General features: G+C 38.5%; 1 protein-coding gene across 1 annotated transcript in view; it reads left to right on the top strand.

The window, feature by feature from the left end:
• LRP2 (LDL receptor related protein 2) overlaps positions 1-17,430 on the top strand; it is a 1,335,386-nt gene extending 1,317,956 nt beyond the window's left edge. Inside the window, exon 79 of the mRNA XM_044075346.1 lies at positions 15,333-17,430. Within this exon, the coding sequence (XP_043931281.1) occupies positions 15,333-15,485 (153 nt within the window). The 3' untranslated portion in view covers positions 15,486-17,430. The remainder of the gene's footprint in view (positions 1-15,332) is intronic.
• The last annotated feature ends 1,295 nt before the right edge of the window (positions 17,431-18,725 follow it).

The raw sequence follows: 18,725 nt of genomic DNA, 5'->3' as shown, positions 1-18,725 counted from the left end.
CCTTAAAATCCATAAAACTGTTTAGGGACTGTTCCCAACTCTGAATATAATAACACCAGTAATTCTTAAGATGTCTGTTTAGTAAGGAAAGGGAGGATCCACCCATACTCTTTTCCTGTAGGTACGGTCTCAAAATAGCTTAGATTGAAAAATGGAGGATGAGTCAGATACACCCAGTAAGATATATTTTATCAAGAAAACTCATAACATAATTTTCTAAGTAAAAGGGGGAAAACATTCCTATGTTTCTGTCTTATTCTAAAAACATAGCAAACTGCAGATCCCAGTGGCACAAGTAGGCACTCTGTAAAATGTATTAAAAGAGTTATAACTTTCATTGCAGTTAGGAAGTATTAGCTCATTAAAACAATTGACTCTTACCACACACCATGCGCAGAAAAATATCCATGATATCAGATGTTGTATGGTATTACAAATAACGGTAACAATAACAATGGAAAAAACAACCAGTGTGGTAGCTAACAAAATCCATATTACAAGGTCTAACATTACAGTATGCTTGCAAGGTGAAATAAACTTATATTAAGTTTATAAAGGTAGAAATAAAATGCTTAACAGGTCTACAGAATGCATCAGAAAACTTAACAAGTGGTTCACGTGTGAAAAGACAGACGTTGGATGATGGTGTACAGTTAAATGGAAAGCAGAATTCAGGTGTGTCACACTGCATCAGTCTGTACATCAGAACTGAAAAACTGCTGAATTATACCACTTGTGAGACTTTGAACATCAGGGAAGCACATTTATTGTAGTTTTATTGCTCTGTGTGCTGATTTTGTGACTGGGGTGGCTTGCTAAGGTATTTCCTGTTTAGATCAGTCTCTGCATTTTGATCTAGTGAGAGAAGGGAAATCTGCAGTCTTTTGATCATTCACTTTCTGATAGATTGCTTGCACTCAAAGTTCTAATTGCCTGTGTGGCCCTTATTGTATGTTTTATTTTCTCTTGTGTTTCACAGCTTTGCACACATTTGAGGGCAGGTGCAAACCACTGCACCACTTTATGTATCTGAGCTGAAAAAGACTGCAGGGTAGACCACTTACTATCCATCACAAACTAAGAAATGATAATTAATTTTTAAAGATGATTTTGAGACTACTGTGGCTGGCTGAGGTGTTTTCTGTGTTTAGAACAGATGTTTATCGTGCATACAGCTGCAGTCATAACAGATGGGTTCTCCTGCCGTCAGGCGGGTCCTCGGTCGGCCGAATTCCAAAGTCTAGGTCCGGCGTTGGTTGTCGTCGCCTCTTCCCAGACGTCAGCGTGACAGGGGTATGAAGGAACCAGCCGACGCCATTTTCTCCAGTCTTTCTTGCCGCACGGTGCCCGAAGCAGAAGCAGTTCGCAAGTGCCGGTCGGCCAGCTCCTGAGATTACAAAAATTTGGAAACCGAAGTCTTCTTAAAAGCTAAGTACCCCATTGGGGAAACTTTTCTTGCCTCAGACCGATGTCAGACAAAGTTAATAATTGTATTTCTTGTGGGAAGCAAATACCGCATAAGGATTTCCATTCCCTCTGTATACCTTGTTTAGGCCCAGACCACGATGTCTCGGTCTGTCACTTTTGTGCTACATTCAACAAACGCACTATTAAGCGTCGGGCGGAGTTCGCCCAGCATTATTTTGGGAAAGCATTTACCTATACTATGTCATCGGATACTCCGACTCCGGTTTTGTCTAAAAACGCAAAGACAAGGACTGACACACGAGGTCCGCGGCCTCTACCGACACCACGCCAAAGCCGACTACACGTGGTCTGGTTCTCAGCGAGGCGCCTACGCAGCCCCTGATTACTGACGACACATCTTTGATGGTGTCTCCTGTGCCCGAGGTCGCAGGCTCCTCAGCCCAAACCCCGACTACAGATACCAAAGCCACACTTGGCGTTGAAACACAGAATGTGAACAGGTCCACCTCCACTCAAGGTGTCTTCAGACCTTCCTCAAGGCTTTCACAAAGTCTAAAGCAACCATGCACTCTAAGAGACCAGCTACACAGGGCCCATCTCCAGGCCCCATGCCTAAGAAACAGATGCTTAAAATGGCTAAGGATTTAATTACTCTAATCAGAGGTTCTCAGCCCCCACCGGACAAAAGGCCCAGAGTGGAGGAAGATCCCCCCTCCTCTGATCAGGGCTCCATTATTTCAGAGCACTCTGATGATCAGGAACAGTCTTACTCCCCTTTTGAAGACTCTGATGCGGAGCAGTCCATCCCTTCTGTATCCCCCCCTGAGGATTACTCATTTGGGGAAACTTTGCATACCTTAAGGGAACACTTCCACTGGGAAGGCCAGGATTATTCAGATTCCAAGAAAAGGCTCAAGGAATTTCTCTTGTTCTACCTCCAGCTCCAGTTAAGCCTGACAGGTACTACAGAGTTCCTGACTCACACCAATTTCTATACAAAAGCCATGCTGCTGACCCAGAAACCATCTCACAGGGCCCCAAGGGAGTTAAGGCCTCCATTGCCAAAAATCCATTGCCTTCCGAGAGAGATTCCAGATCCTTAGAAAGGTGGGGAAAAAAGGTATATACCTCGGCTACCTTATCCATGAGGGCCTTAAACTGTCAGTTTCATATGCTAAAATACCAACAGTTTTTGTTATCACAATTGAAAAGTAAAATGTCACAACCTGAACAACCAGACTTGAAGGAGTTGCAGGATTTGATGCATAGTGCAGAACAAGTGGGTAAGCATACCTTACAATGTGGTTTTGATGCTCTAGAGGCCTCATGTAGAGCTGCTGTTACAGGATCAGTCATACGTAGGCATGCCTGGCTCAAGGAACAAGCCTTGCCTGATCATGTCAAAGCTAAATTACTAGACGCCCCTCTTCAAAAGGATGTACTATTTGGTGCTAATGCTGAGGAAGTATTACGGAAAATGGAGGAAAAGGCTAAATCAATGCAAACTGTGAAAGAATTTCTACAGGTTCAACCCCCACGTTTTAGTAGAAATTGGACTTCCAAAAACTGGTCCTTTCCTGCCACAGACAGACCCCAAAGAGGCAGATACAGGCGCCCAAGGGGCAGAGGACAATCCCAAGGATCGTATAGAGGCAGACAATGGCAAGCTCCTACACAAAGAGGTGGTGAGGACAATTCGCAATCTTACAGAAAGCAAACCCAATGACTTTCCCCTTTGCATGCCAACCAGGTCTCAAATGGCAGCCCCCTTAGGAGGAAAGCTGGCATTATTCTCAAAAAAAAAATTGGCATGTTGTCACAAAGGACAAATGGATCCTGGACATTATAAACAGAGGCTACAAATTCCATTTTCACACCCTTCCAAAAATGAGAGGCATGCCAAACCTGCCACACAATCAAAGGGCAGAGGCACAAAGGCAAATTTCAGATCTCATAAACATGAAAGCTATTCAAGAGGTACCTACGCACGAACAAGGTCAAGGTTTTTATTCCAGGCTATTTCTGGTGCCAAGGAAGGAAAAAGACTGGAGACCTATTTTGGATCTATCCATCCTAAACACATTTCTACTCGTACCAAAATTCAAGATGCTCACTCTACAGCAACTTCTTCCCATGCTGGGCAAGGAGTCTTAGCTGGTAACATTGGACCTCAAGGAGGCATACCTGCATGTCCCAATCAGACAAAATTGCAGAAGGTACCTCAGATTTCTTGCAGGTTCAACCCATTATCAATTCTCTGCATTGCCCTTTGGCTTATCTACTGCGCCCAGAGTATTCACGAAATGCCTGGCATCAGTAATTGCCTACTGCAGACTTCAAGGGATACCAATATACCCCTATTTGGACGACTGCCTGATCCAAGCGGACAGCAAGCACATTCTTCTGAAACATCTGGCTTATGTAATAATGTTATTGAACTCTCTGGGATACACAGTCAACAAAAAGAAATCAAGGCTAATACCCTTTCGGAAGATAATTTTCCTGGGTGCCATTTTGGACACAAACACCCAGATGGCCTACCTCACGCCAGAGAAGCAAGGGCAACTAATTCAATACTTCAGAACACTAGCAAATTGCACCAGGCTGACTGCAGGGAAAATCCTGCAGGTTCTGGGATTCATGGCATCTTGCATCTTACTAATCCCATGTGCAAAGCTGCATATGAGGAAATTACATTGATACCTGAAAAACATATGGTCTCAACACAGCCACAGATTGGAAACAATAATACCACTAATTCCATGCCTGCAAAAGGAATTTCTGTGGTGGGCTCAAGCATGTCAAACAAACACGGGTCTCCCATTCAGCAAGCCTCAAGCAAATCAAGTCATCACAACAGACGCCTCGGACTACGCCTGGGGGGCGCACATGACAGACCGGTGCATTCAGGGCAAATGGTCCCAAAAAGAAAAGCACCTTCACATCAATCAAAAAGAAATGCTAGCAGTAATAAATGCTATTATAGCTTTCAAGGACCTTCTACAACCAGGTCAACTATTGATAAGAACGGACAACACCACAGTTATGTGGTACATAAACAAACAGGGAGGAACACATTCTTACCCCCTATGCAGACTGGCCATGTCACTTTGGAACATGGCCATGGACTTACAAATGGAACTACAAGCACAGTACTTGCCAGGCAAGGAAAACACGCTGGCAAACAACCTAAGCAGGAATATGACAGATCCACACGAATGGAAATTGCATCCAAAGTTTTTACAGAAATAATCCAAGAATGGGGAAGGCCAGACATAGATCTCTTTGCCTCCCACAAGAATCATCAATTGAAAAATTCTGCTCAAGGATCTTCCATCCAAAGGCCTGGAGAGTGGACGCTCTTTCCTTCACTTGGACATCAATGACAGTTTATGCCTTCCCTCCTCTTCCTCTGCTGCCCAAAGTTCTATTAAAGACCAAAGCAGACAGACCAAAGATGATCCTCATTGCTCCGGACTGGCCGAGGCAACACTGGTACCCACTCCTGAGGAGCCTGACGCATTCCCCACCATGGACCCTGCCTCTAATGCCTCTTCATCTGACTCAGCACAGTTTCAAAACTCTTCACAGCCAGCTAAAAACACTCAGTCTAGCCGCATGGAAGATTCCTTAGCATCACAACAGGCCCTACTCTCCAAGGAGGTGCAGGATGTCATTTTGGAGGCCAGAAGGCCATCAACTAGAAAAGCTTACTCCGCAAAATGGAAACGTTTTTGTGTCTGGAATGAGAAAAAGGGCCAGGATCCTGGAAAACTGAATTTACCTCAAATACTACAATATTTGGCTGAACTGCTAAGCAGTGGACTTACTTTCTCCTCCATCAAAATCCATGCCTCAGCCATTTCTGCAGAATACAACACTGATCCACCTTTATTCTCTCACCCTCTCTTAAGACAGTTCCTCAGAGGGGCTAAGAATTTAAGGCCTCCAAGGAAACAACCAATACCTGCTTGGGATCTTAATTTCATTCTGGAAAAACTGACCTTGCCTCCCTTTGAGCCAGCTGCCTCATCAGATTTGCAATATTTGTCCTGGAAAACAGCTTTCCTTCTGGCTATCACCTCAGCTCATAGAGTTTCAGAACTACAGGCTCTCATGGCTGTCCAGCCTTTATCATCTTCCATCAGGACAGAGTTTCCTTACGAACCAACCCGTCCTTTATGCCTAAAGTGGTATCCAGGGTAGCTTTAAATCAGGCCATACATTTACCTACTTTTTATCCTAATCCTCAAAACAAAGGGGAGAGATTACTACATTCCTTGGACATCCACAGACAACTGCGTTATTATTTGGACAGAACAAAGCCTTTCAGAAAATCAGAACAGCTCTTTGTGGCCTATGCAGTAGGAGCTCAAGGGAAGCCAATTTCCAAACAGACAATCTCAAAATGGATAGCCCACTGCATACGCTTTTGCTATTCCTTTCATGGCAAAACTGTTCCTACAGGCATTAGAACTCATTCCACCAGGGCCACAGCCACCTCTGCAGCCTTCCTCAGAGGAGTTCCTACCAAGGATATTTTGGAAGCAGCCACTTGGAGTTCTGTGCATACCTTCTCCAAGCACTACAACCTACCATTATACTCCAAATCTAGAGCAGGCTTTGCCACTGCAGTCTTGCAGGGCATTTTGGCTCCTCCTAGTTCCACCTAGTGCCTACCACCCCTTTCTTAGCTTTGGGATTCTACCCATCTGTTATGACTGCAGCTATATGCACGATGAACATAGTACAGTTTTGTACCTACCATAAATGTAGATGTTCGAGTGCTAATACAGCTGCAGTCCAGGTTTCCCTCCCTCCTTCCCCTCTTGGGACAGGCCTATAGGCTAACACATCCTCTTACAATTTGATTGGGGTTTTCATTTATGATGTATTTGCCTGCAACTACTGTATTTTGATTATATTGCACTGCATTATCACACAAATTTATGTATTGCCTTCCTTCTGGGGGCACCTGACATCTGGGGCAAGAAAAACTGAAGAAAATGGCGTCAGCTGGTTCCTTTATACCCCTGTCGCGCTGACGTCAGGGAAGAGGCGACGACAACCGACGCCAGACCTAGACTTTGGAATTCGGCCGACCGAGGACCCGCTTGACGGCAGAAGAACCCATCTGTTATGACTGCAGCTGTATTAGCACTCAAACATCTACATTTATGGCAGGTACAAAACTGTACTTTTCTGCACTTTGACCTTGTAGGACATGGGAACTCTTGGAGTTTCTTTGTATGCATTTGCTGAGGGGCTGCTAGCACCCAATGTTCTGATTGGCTATGAGGGTCTTATTGTGTACTTAATTTTCTCCCTCTTTACTTGGCTTTGTTCTTATATGAGCAGAGCTGCACCATGCTAGGTTGCAGCCAGTGGGTCCCTACTCTTTTCACCTGTCACTGTTATACTCTTAGGTTATGTTGTTTGCAACTTTCCACATGGACTGTCTACAATTAAAAGTGAAGCAATCACAGTTCCTTAGTAGCCTTTTCAAATACAGGAAAGTAGGCAACTCCATAAATCTTGTCACTGGTTGCTAAAATTGCAAAATACTTGTGACCCATTATCCAACAGTCCTATAACCTCCTCCAGACCATTGTACCTGTCTATCAGATGTCTAAGCTCATTGGACATGTCTGTCAGATGTCTAAGCTCATTGGACATGTCTGTCAGACTTCTGCTTACCATAAAACCATATTCTGCCCTCACGTCATCTGTAGACAATGTACTAGCACTTAAATACTTTAAAGCAGTATAGCAAAAGCACATTTACAACCTGCAATTATTCCCTACTATGAGTCTCTCTGTCTCTCTAATATATTTATATATGTGTGTGTGTGTGTGTGTGTGTGTGTGTGTGTGTGTGTGTGTGTGTGTGTGTGTGTGTGTGTGTGTGTGTGTGTGTGTGTGTGTGTGTGTGTGTGTGTGTGTGTGTGTGTATATATATATAATATGTATATATATGTGTGTGTATATGGCTCCACTATGTAATCTCGAAATACTGAAATCCTGAATTTCAGTATTTCGAAATTACATAACCGAAAACTCAAAGTTCCGAAACCGCCAAAAGCTAGAAATTAAAAATCCCGCAGCATGGAGATGTTGAATTTCCACTTCCACTGGTGTTGTATGTGCATGGATGGGTGGAAGTTTAGGTAAGTATGTATGTGTAAGTGTGTTGGTTAGGGGCTTTAGTGTGTGTAAGTGTGTGTTGTGACTCTGATGTGTGTGCGTGAGGGACTGTTAAATGTGTGGGTGTGAGTTTTGTTTGTGTGTCTGTGCGATCTCGGAGTTAGAATATATAAGTGGGGGTGTGCAGGGGGGCTTGCCCCCTGCTTATTTGTAGTGTAGAATCATTTATTTGATTGTGGGGTGTGTGTGTGTGTGTTGTATGTGTAGAGTACCTTGGGGATTTTGAATTTCACTGTTATGTGGTTTCAGAATTGTGTTTTGTGGTTGGGTTTTCGGCTATGTAATTTCAAAATACTGAAATTCGGGATTTCAGTATTTTGAGATTACATAGTGGACCCGTGTATGTATCTATATATATATATATATATATATAAATATATATATATACATATGTATATATACATATATATATATATATATATGTATATATATATATATATATGTATATACATATATATATATACATATATATATATATATACATATATATATATATATATATATATATATATATATATATATATGTATATGTATGTGTGTATGTATGTATGTATATATATATATATGTGTGTGTGTGTGTCTGTGTATGTGTGTATATATATGTATGTGTGTATGTGTATATATATATATATATATATATGTGTGTGTGTGTGTGTGTATATATATATATATATATATATATATCAAAGAAGTTAACACTGCTTTAAATTAAAGGCCAACCACTTACACCACACAGCTGTTGGAATTCATATCCTCCAGAATAATGTCATTAAATCCACATACAATAGAGAGTCAATTATCCGAATGTTGATTATCCGAAACGTCAATTATCTGAACCCAGTCTTCCAATGTTTTTGGGTTAGAAAAATCGTAAAGTTTGAATGTGTAAACATTATACATATTAGCTTGTGCATGTTTTTTGAACTTGTAGCCAGCTTGTGTGTGAAAAAAATTCTTCACTGGACTTGCTGAATAGTTGATAAGTGTATTCCCTGAGTGCAGAAAAAAACAAGATTTTAGCAGTTTTTTACCAAGTTCAATGTATGTTTGATTATCCAAACTACCCTTGGTCTCAATTAGTTCAGATAATCAACTTTCTACTGTATGCTGAGGTACTAAAAGAATCCTTAACATAGCCTTACAGGTCTCCTAGGCATTATACTAATACATTCAAACCTCAGCAGTTAACACGCACTTCACTTCCTGTTCATATGACAGTAGCCTGCAGTCAGCATAACTGACGCAGATTACCCAAGTGACATGCCCATGCTCATAAGGCAGACAAGCACTGCTGCCTCACCTAACAATGTCTTTTTCATACTTTAGTTCATAAGGACACCCGATCATAACTCTTTGTATTGCATGGAGTTTTATCTACTCCATGCACTACTAGGTACAGAAAAAATAAAACCTGAAGTGTTTACTGCAAGTGCTGTCACGTAGACAATAAGTAAACATAATTGCAGGGAAATGTCAGAGACTGTTTTCAAATGCTGTCTTAATTTAAATAATTTAAATAAGTTATTTACAGAGTCATGTCTGCAAACTTTCACCCATACATATTTTTATATATATATATATATATATATATATATATATATATATATATATGTGAAGATTTTCAGGGACCATTGAAAGTGAAGGAATGTCCCTTTCCTGATACTGGGCTGCAATACCACTTAGTGGGTGTGCAATATTTGTAAGAGCTGTTATGGTTGGTTATGTCATTACAGAAGTGCTTAACTGGTTCAGTTTTGGAGTGTAATCATGACGTTCCATGCACTACATATATATTATATATCATAATAAGTAGAGACATTAAATAAGCAATCTTTCATTAAGAAAGTTTTTTTAATTGTAAAACTTTGCCAACTTAAAATAAAAACAACTTCTGTTATGTAGTATACCTTCTGAACACACAGCCACCCCTGCAGCACTTAGTCTGCCCGACTGGGTGAGTGTTGCCACATACAGAACCAGCTTGCACTTAACTTTATCACAGTCACTCATTTGCACAGGGTTGCAGTTCTCTGCTAGTTTTCATCTTGAGAAATACCTCAGATTGTAGTCTGAAGAAAATTAACACAAGTCTCTGCCTTCAGGTATCACCATAGTGAACAGTAAAAATATGTTGATGAAAAATTAACATATAGTCTCATCAGACCTCCAGATGGTGATTGATAATGGTGCTGAACTCACAAGAACAAAATTAACATATACATTCTGTTTTACAAGACCTTCCACTGGTATACAGTTTTGGTTTTCTTAGGTTAATTTCTCTAAGTCTTTTGGGTTTCTAATACCATGATGGGAATAGACCTTATTTCTAACTCAAAGTAAGATTACAATTCATGAAATTTGTATTTTTCAGTCTTTGATGTTAGCTAAAAGTGTTCCTTCCAGTACCCACAGTGTGCCCAGAATGTATTGGTAGAATATCTAAATACAACTTTAAATTCTTTTTTATGAGACTCATTGCTTCTATTATGATTAGAACTGTCTGGGTATCCTTCTTCTGCATTGCCCTTGTTTTTGCCTGCAAATCCTGGGTATTCTACAACTTTGTGTTACTGTATATAAGACACTGTAATCACTTGATGTAACAATTTCAATGATCAATGCTACCTTTGTCTTTTTTCATGGACTACTATATCTGGTTTTCTCTTATCTATTTTTTGAACTGTTAATGGGTGATCCCATGTGATATAAACTTCATCATTCTCTATAATGCTTTGTGACTCATGTTTCCAGTGCTTCTCAGGTACTTCAGTATTTTAATGTTTGCACAATCCCCAATGCAACAGTCTTCCCACATTAATATGCCTTTCAGTACATAGGCTGTCTGACATTAGTGTTTCACACCCAGCAACAAGATGTGCAACTGTTTACAGTTCTGTTGTATAAAACCTGCATTTGTCTTCTTCTCCCACATGTTCAATAGACTTTGTAAAGCGTCATGTATGTAGCCCACTGTCCTAGGCTGCCAATATTAACCTTTCATCTTTTGTTTTAAATTCATCACTCCTTAACCATTCCTGTGATAGATCCTGATTAACATGAGGTTGTTCCAGGAGTTTTCTGCACTTGGAGCTATATTTATGCCTTCTCCAAATTTCTTGATTTCTCATTTGATCATTCACCTTATATACTTCCTTTTGTTTTTTGGCACATTCAATTGCTGCTTGATTTTTGTCTACTACTGTTTTGATTTTCATTTCTGCTTGACACAAATAAGTTTCTACTAAATTAATCAGGGAAGTCATCTTGGATTAGTTCTGTTCATGTTTTAAAAATTTCACTATGTTTGGATCTAGTGTGGTCACCAGATATGTATGCAGTTCTGCGATTGCAGACCTATACAAGTAATCATTTTCAAGTAGGCCCACATCTCCTTCAGAACAAGGAATATATAATCTTGGTATACACTGACTTTTATATATCATTTGATGAGAGTGAAGCATTTTTCTTGTTTTTATGTCCAACTGCTCCAGTACATTTTGGGGCATGTCAATCTCCCCAAAACTGTAAGTTAGAACAGGAAGAGCAAATCGGTTTATAGTTTGGACTTTGCTCCGAGATGTCAGGGCTATTATCAATATTAATTTTAGTCTTCTAAAATATTCCTTACTGAGTTTTGTTCACATTTGTTCATGTTTTATTCACAATCTTTCATCCATTCCCAAATATTTATACACTCCCTCCTGCTCTGATTCCTTTATATCACATTCCTGTCCCAGACTGATATTCTCTTGGTGCTGCAGCTTTCCTGCTTTAAATTTTGCTTTTGCACACTTATCAAGACCAGGTAACCTTATATCATCTGAGAAAGTTTTGACCACTTCCAGTTGTGCTTTCAGCTCCTCATCTGATTTGCTATTCAATTTTCAATCATCCACAGAAAGAAGGCAAGAAGTCTTTACACTTTGTTGCTTTCTGGGAGCCAAATTATAACCATAACCTATTCTGTTAAGTAGACAACTTAATAGGTTGAGGCAAGACAAAAGAGCAGTGGTGAAAAAGCGAGTCACACTGAACTATCCCCTTTTCAATTTTTATCCCTGGGATAATAATTTGTCCTTTATTGTGGCTTAGTTGCAAAATGGTTTGCCACTGTTTCATCATCACTGTAATATAATTGATCAGTGTGGGGTGTATCTTATACATCTGTAAGCACACCTTTATCCATGAGTGTGGGATGCTGTCAAATCCATTTTTGTAATCTATCCTTAACATACTTAGATTCTTCCCTTTTTTGTAATTCTTCATTATGACTTTATTTAATAATAAATTATCCTTTGTTTCATACAACTTTGTTTTATCCTTTTGTTCTATTGCCATGATTGAGTTTTCTTCTAAATGACTATAAAATATGTCAGCATCCATTCCATTATATAGTTTATATATTACTGAAAGCAAGTTATTGGTCTGTGGTTTTTAGGATAGCTAGCAGGTTCACTCTTAAGGAGGAGTATTGTTTTTCCTGTTATTAACCAGGTTATTGTCTGTCCAGGATGCTCATATAAAGTAGTTCTTACTCAGAGCTAAATCTTTGTGTAAAGATGTTAATACTTTTAGCCAGAAGTTTATTTTGTTTCAGTTTCCCTGGCTGGTACTTCATCCCATTTCATATCCTGTATCTTTGAACTTCATAAACTGCTACTTTTACTTCTTCTGTCCATTATGTATCTTTGTTATGTTCCATAGGGTCTTCGTAGATATTCCCCCTAAATGTGTCTATTTCTTCTTTTTTTTTTGTTGGTGTTTTTATTTCTTTTACTTTTTTTCCCAGTTCCCTGTAAAATGTTTTGGGGCGATCAATGAACAGTGCCAGACTACAGTCAATCTCAAGAGAGTCTTCTTTCCCATCTGATTCAGACAAGTCCATTCATTTGGCTATGATTTTGCTAGATAGTAGTTAGGGACAGTGTGAATCTTTTTCACCCATTCATGTGTATGAGGAGCCATTTGGCTAACTTAAGAGAGTCATAGCTACTTGTGCAGTTTACCTGTGCTTCATTGAATTTCTTCATGGGGGTGGGGGTGTGGGGTGTGGTATGGTGAGGGGTGACACCTCATCTAGCAGCGGCATGTGCCCAGCCCTGTTTCACAACCAAGCCTATCTGACCCAGTCATTAGAGCCAATCCTTATCCCAAAGTTACAGATCTGGCTTGCCAACATTCCATGCCTACATTGTTCTAACAATGCCAGAGGCTGTTCACCTTGGAGTTTCTTACTGTGCGCCTGTTTTAGCATTCCATAAGAGTTAGACATATGGGTACACATTCCAATAAGTTAGGCTGTCCATTTAATGGTAATTAGGAGTATCTGACACAAATAAGTAAAGACTTTGATATGTTATTTGTGACTTTTAAGATAAAACAACGCAAAACTCTGGTGAATGGTCTATGCAGCTCAAAGTTTCTGGTGCAAAATGTTTAGTAAATAAAAAAAATCTCTTACATAATTCCTTAGTGGATGAATACAACAATGACAATACTCACCACCTCTTAAATGAACATATGGCTTGGCACTTGGAAGGACAGACAGTATCTTTGCTTTTTCACGTGTCCTGAAACATATTGCCCAGCAATCCAGCTACCAGGACTTTTGCTGACAATCAAACAGCATGAGAGGAAGACTGCCCCCCCACAACACGCACACACACTGGTTTCTGAGTGTCTTTCTGTTCAGGAAAACTTAGACTCCTCTTGAACTGGAAACACTGGAAACTTCACAGGTTTCTACTGTATTATCAGTGAACCCACCTTAAACAAGCACTTACTCCTACCTGTAATCAGTTGCCTATAAACTTGGGGGTTGATTCTGTTAGAGTCCCAAATCCAAATCTTTGCAATTCTGCAAATCCAAAAGTGATCTTGTAAATGTTTACTGTAAGACACAGATTTCAGATCAATCACAGAGAAGAACCAAAAAACATATAGCAAAAGCATAATAGCTTGATAAAAATAAAGTGGACATTGCAAATTGACAGCATCCAGTACAGAATTAAATGGTCACATAAAACAGAGAAAATTACTTTTCTGGCACAAAATAGCATTGAAAAACACAGACTACTCCCAGCTTCAACTGTCAGTTGCTGCCATCTTAATAGAGCCAGATTACTTAATCAAAAATACACTTGTCTATTGATTAAAGTTTGTTTTTCAACTTGTGAAAAAGTGACAGAGTATAGACTTATCTGTCCTGGCTGTATTCTTATATTGGCATTCACACTAAAATGTGAAATTTGTTACTTTTTTGAATACTTCCTTTTGTCCAATATTAATTTATAAATGCTGTCTGGCTAAAATGAACTGTTGTGCAGATGTTTGCCAGACAGTGGGAATTGTGATAAAACATTTAACAGTCAGGATGCTGGAATACCGTGCAAAAAGGTACTCTTTATTGGCACTGTGAGTTCTTTGTTTAAAGGAATTAAGGTTGCACCATGGCCTGCATTGTGATTTATTTCATAGTCATAAATGGAGTGTGTTCTGTGGCTCCATAAAGAAGTCTAAGTTATGATAACCCAATGAGCCTCGCAGTATCATTTCTGACCATGTGATGCACTTAATGAAGCCTTTTTTCCAAACTTGCAAATCCAGCTATTGCCCTGCTGCCCCAGCCATGAATATATTGATATCTAATGTGTATTTTAAATAATTGCAGTCATGTTTTAGTGCAGTCCCAATCAACTATCCTTTATTCTCTATGTAGTTACCGCTTTCCAAATCCTGGGATCCCTCCACGATCACCTGTTTCATGCAGATATGATCACCTTTTTTTCCTTTGCTGTTACATAGATCTGTTGTAGCAAACAAAAGCTTGCACGTGATGATTTTTACTGAATATGTAGAATAAAAACACTTGCCAGTCAGAATCCTCTGACCATCCCCATCAGCCTGCAGATAAATATCTGTACACATTCTTGTCAGTCAGTTTTGTTCTCATTGTCCTTCTTTAGTTCAGACACATGTCCATCTACAGAAATGAGGAGTTACAATACTGAATACAAAGGTATGTGCATTGAGCAGTTAAAATTTTCTTTTTCACCCTTTACTTTTCAGCATTGTCTTTTTGTTTTGGACTGAGCCTTCTGTAGCAGAACATACTAATATCCTTGATACTCATGCTGGTATTTTATGGGCAGTGCATGAGGGTTGTGAGTGAGGCTAGTGACAGTTCAGCTGCGTACTCAAACGGGTAAATGGGGTGAAGAAGCACGCTTTATCTGTCTCTACCTGTCTACCCATTTGTCTGCATTTTATGCATTCCTCTACTGAGTAATTGCATTTAGTAAGTCAGTAAACTCACATGGCATGTAATACCTAGTGCTGTAATACTAATTGCAACTTTCCATTTTATTTATTTAGCTATTTATTTGTTTGTTGATTGGGTGTGTGGACTGGTACAGAACCCTTTTCAGCTCTTCCTAGTCCATATTGCTAAGACACAACAATTACGTACTTTGCAAATTCCTTTCAATCTTTTAATGACTGTCAGCAACCTGATTGCTATATTGCACATGGCAGATAGAGGTTTAAAAGAACTGATTAAGACATTGAAGCAAACTGAATCTTAATCTTGAGATTTTTAACAAATTTTAATATAGTATTAGTTCTCCATTAGTATTGTTGATAGATATTGTGTATGCATTATGAAATTATTGCCAATTCTTGTATATATTGTGCTTTTACAGGAGAAAAAAGAGACAAAAGAACCTGAAAATGTCTCTGCTGCTTCCTCAGCAGTACATATTTCTGAAAAGAAAGAACAGATTTCAACATATTCACCAACAGATGATTCATTTAAAGACACAGCTAATCTTGTCAAAAAAGAATATGAAGTATAACCATACGATGGACCTTGCAAAACACAACAGCCTTGTCTTTGCACATATAATATTTTTGTATACTTTTAAGAACAAGATTTGGACTTAATTCTTTATAAAGGTTTTACAAGTGTACCTTACAGATCACCGGAAGATATGCCTTGTTGTATGACTTCTGCCAACTTATATTTTTATCAGATTTTTTATTACGATGTACTATATGTATATCTTTGCACTGAACCTATCGCAATATAATGTTATAAATATATTGTATATTTGTAAATTTGACAGATTTTTCTCAGCATTGATACTTTCATTTTAAAACAATACCTTATTTTCCTGGTAGTGTGTGCATTTACTACTGATTTTTATGAATACCTCATATAATGGGAAGAACTGGAAATGCATTAAGATGAGTCACTTCAACAACAGTTTCACAAAGCACACAATTTTATCACTTTAGATTTCAGTAGATTTCAATGTTTTTGTAAGTAAAAATCCATATGATTAAGACTTCTAATCAGAGTATATTTTATGTAAATTGCTGGACTTAATTTCCCTCTCATGTATCAGCAACACACTTTGTACACTTGTGTTTTGGGACCATTTGATAAGGAAACTTTGACTGAAATGTGTGCTGCTCCAACAGCCAGATAACATATTTTAATGTATACATGTTTGAATTAATCCCTGAAAATATGTGTTGCATACCTGATTTTATTTGTATTTTTAAGGATGACTACTGTAGAAAGGGAAAATGTTTTAAGCCTTAAAAGTAAATACAGTGTTCTTGAAATGTCTGTACATTGTTAGAAGAATACTGCCTCATTGTAAAATGAAAATGTGAGATTTTTAAGAAAGGCAGATTGAATTGTACCATCACATCAGATCAGATGAGAAGCATCACATGCATATAAACTCTTTGGTCTTGCAAAACTATCTCAAAGAGCCATAGGCTTATAAATGGTAAATATTTTTCAATGAAGGTGGCTACATGCAGCGTAATGGTTGCTTCCCATAAACTTTCATGTGATTTGGAGAGAAAAGGGTATTTGTTCAGGCCAAGAGTTGATGATGGGTGATTAGGAAGGAAGTCTGACATTAGGATTTGAACACCAAAGTACAAAACTCCATAAGCAGTCACTAGGTAATTAATTATATAAAATATACCAAACAAAGCTACACAGTAATGTGAATCTTGCGCTGGAATGGTTCATACTTAAATTATTCAAAGTCTCCTGCTGGAAGAAATTGAAGAGTAGAAAGTATATGCATATCACACAGTGCTTATACTAAGTGGCCAGTATTGTGTTAGAAACAGTTGAAGACTTCAGTATGAAGGTTTGGTTGCTGTTTGCCAACTTTTAAGAAAAGGAACTTTGTCATGGGTTTCAGTGTAGTCATTTTCTTTATTGTAATATTTCTTGGGCATCCTATCAATCACTCATTAATGTTAAATGAGCACCATTAACTTCATTTGGAGAATAAACCAACTTTTTTTAGTTTTCATGGCTTAGACCATGTTTTTTAGGGAAACAAATATATTTATTGAAACATAAGAATGTATCATTACTTGGAGATACATTATCTTTACCAATCTGAGTACAATAAATAGTCTGTAAAACATTAACAGAAGAGCTGAATCATTGAATTTTTAGAAGTATATTCTTGTAAGATATATATTTTATGGCTTATATAGGTTGCTGGTGCCTCTTTTTTCATATTTGCAGTATATGGATTTGTGTGTATTGTACTTTTGGTTGTGTATTGGAGACTAATGACTCCTTTATTGTTCATTTACTGAACTGTAAATCAGATTGTGTATTTCTTGTGTGCAGATTCTAAATATTTCTTGTACATATTTATATATAAATATCTATATATATATATTTAGGAACTTGTTTAATTATTTGAAATGTTTAATTAGATAAAGGTAAACTGGAAATGTGATGCTGCTGGAAATATCTAATAAATTTCTTATTTTATCTAATTAACTGTGTCATTGATTATATGTATGACATATCACAAAATTACCCAGTATAACATGTCTGCCTCGTAAACATATTTTAATATGTCATCTTAATTAGATAATAGAGTAGTGACTAAACAAAATGTTTTTTTTTTATTTAATAAAAACAAATAAATAAATAAATGTAACAGTGAGCAAACATAAATCAGTGTACCATAGCTGGTAGCATATCTGTCTGTGAATCATTTATATGTCCTTGTATCCATTCATTCTGAAAATACAGTTTGTGCAATTAAGGGGCATAGGAGTTGGAACCTTTTCTGAAAGGCAAAAGGAGTTGTTATAATTTCACAGAGGAATAAAGCAGCAAACCAGTCTCAGATGATATGGCAGTCTCTCACAGGTCATAGTGTATTACACACTCAGACTGTCCAGACAACTTGAACCAATCTGAAAACTCTCAATTCACCTACCTGCATGTGCTTGGGGTACAAAATGAAATCAGACTTCTATGAATCATTGATGTGTAACTCACTGATGACTATACTCATTGAGTTAAACAGATCAGGTGTAAATCCACTGAGCAAGCCCCCCCCCCCCCCACAACCCCTTGAAATTACATATACAAACACAGTGGACACACAAACATGAAAAAGATATAAATCTCCCAAAAAAACAAAGGATCATTTCTGGTGCATGCTTAAAAACTGCGCTGGTAGTAATTTCCCATAAAAAAACAGCAAATGGAGAATTCAATCCAAGGAGTTAAACTCAGTGAGAGGAGTATTCATGAAGCTAGGACTCAAGGAAGTATAGACAAGGCAGAAATCAGACACCTTTAACAAAAACATATGCAGATACATGGACAACATGCAAATTCTGTGCAGTAGAAAATCTCCCATCTGGAAAATGGAATAGAAATTCCACTGCTGTGAGGCAGCATTGCTGAAAGCTGAACTACTGCACCATTTTCTTCTGAACTAGAAGCTCATACGTTGTTGGTCGAGGGAGAAGACTCAGATGATACATATAGCTCCAGCACCTGCATGCAGCATAAGATGGTGACGGGTGGATCAGACATGCTCTCCATAAGATGGTGATGTGCTAATCAGGTGCTGTGCATTAGATAGTGATGTACTGATCAGGCATGCTCTGCATAAGATGACGCACTGATTATGTGTGTTGTGCATAAGATGGTGATGTAATGATCACGCATGTTGTGCATAAGATACTGATGTGCTGATCAGGCATGTTATGCATAAGATGATGTGCTGATCAGGCGTGCTGTGCAT

The sequence above is a fragment of the Protopterus annectens genome, chromosome 6.part1 (genome assembly GCF_019279795.1).
Source record: "Protopterus annectens isolate FY-2018-M chromosome 6.part1, PAN1.0, whole genome shotgun sequence".
NCBI lineage: Eukaryota > Metazoa > Chordata > Ceratodontiformes > Protopteridae > Protopterus > Protopterus annectens.
Note: the sequence above shows the minus strand (reverse complement) of the source record. Positions and strands in the feature narration are given on the sequence as shown.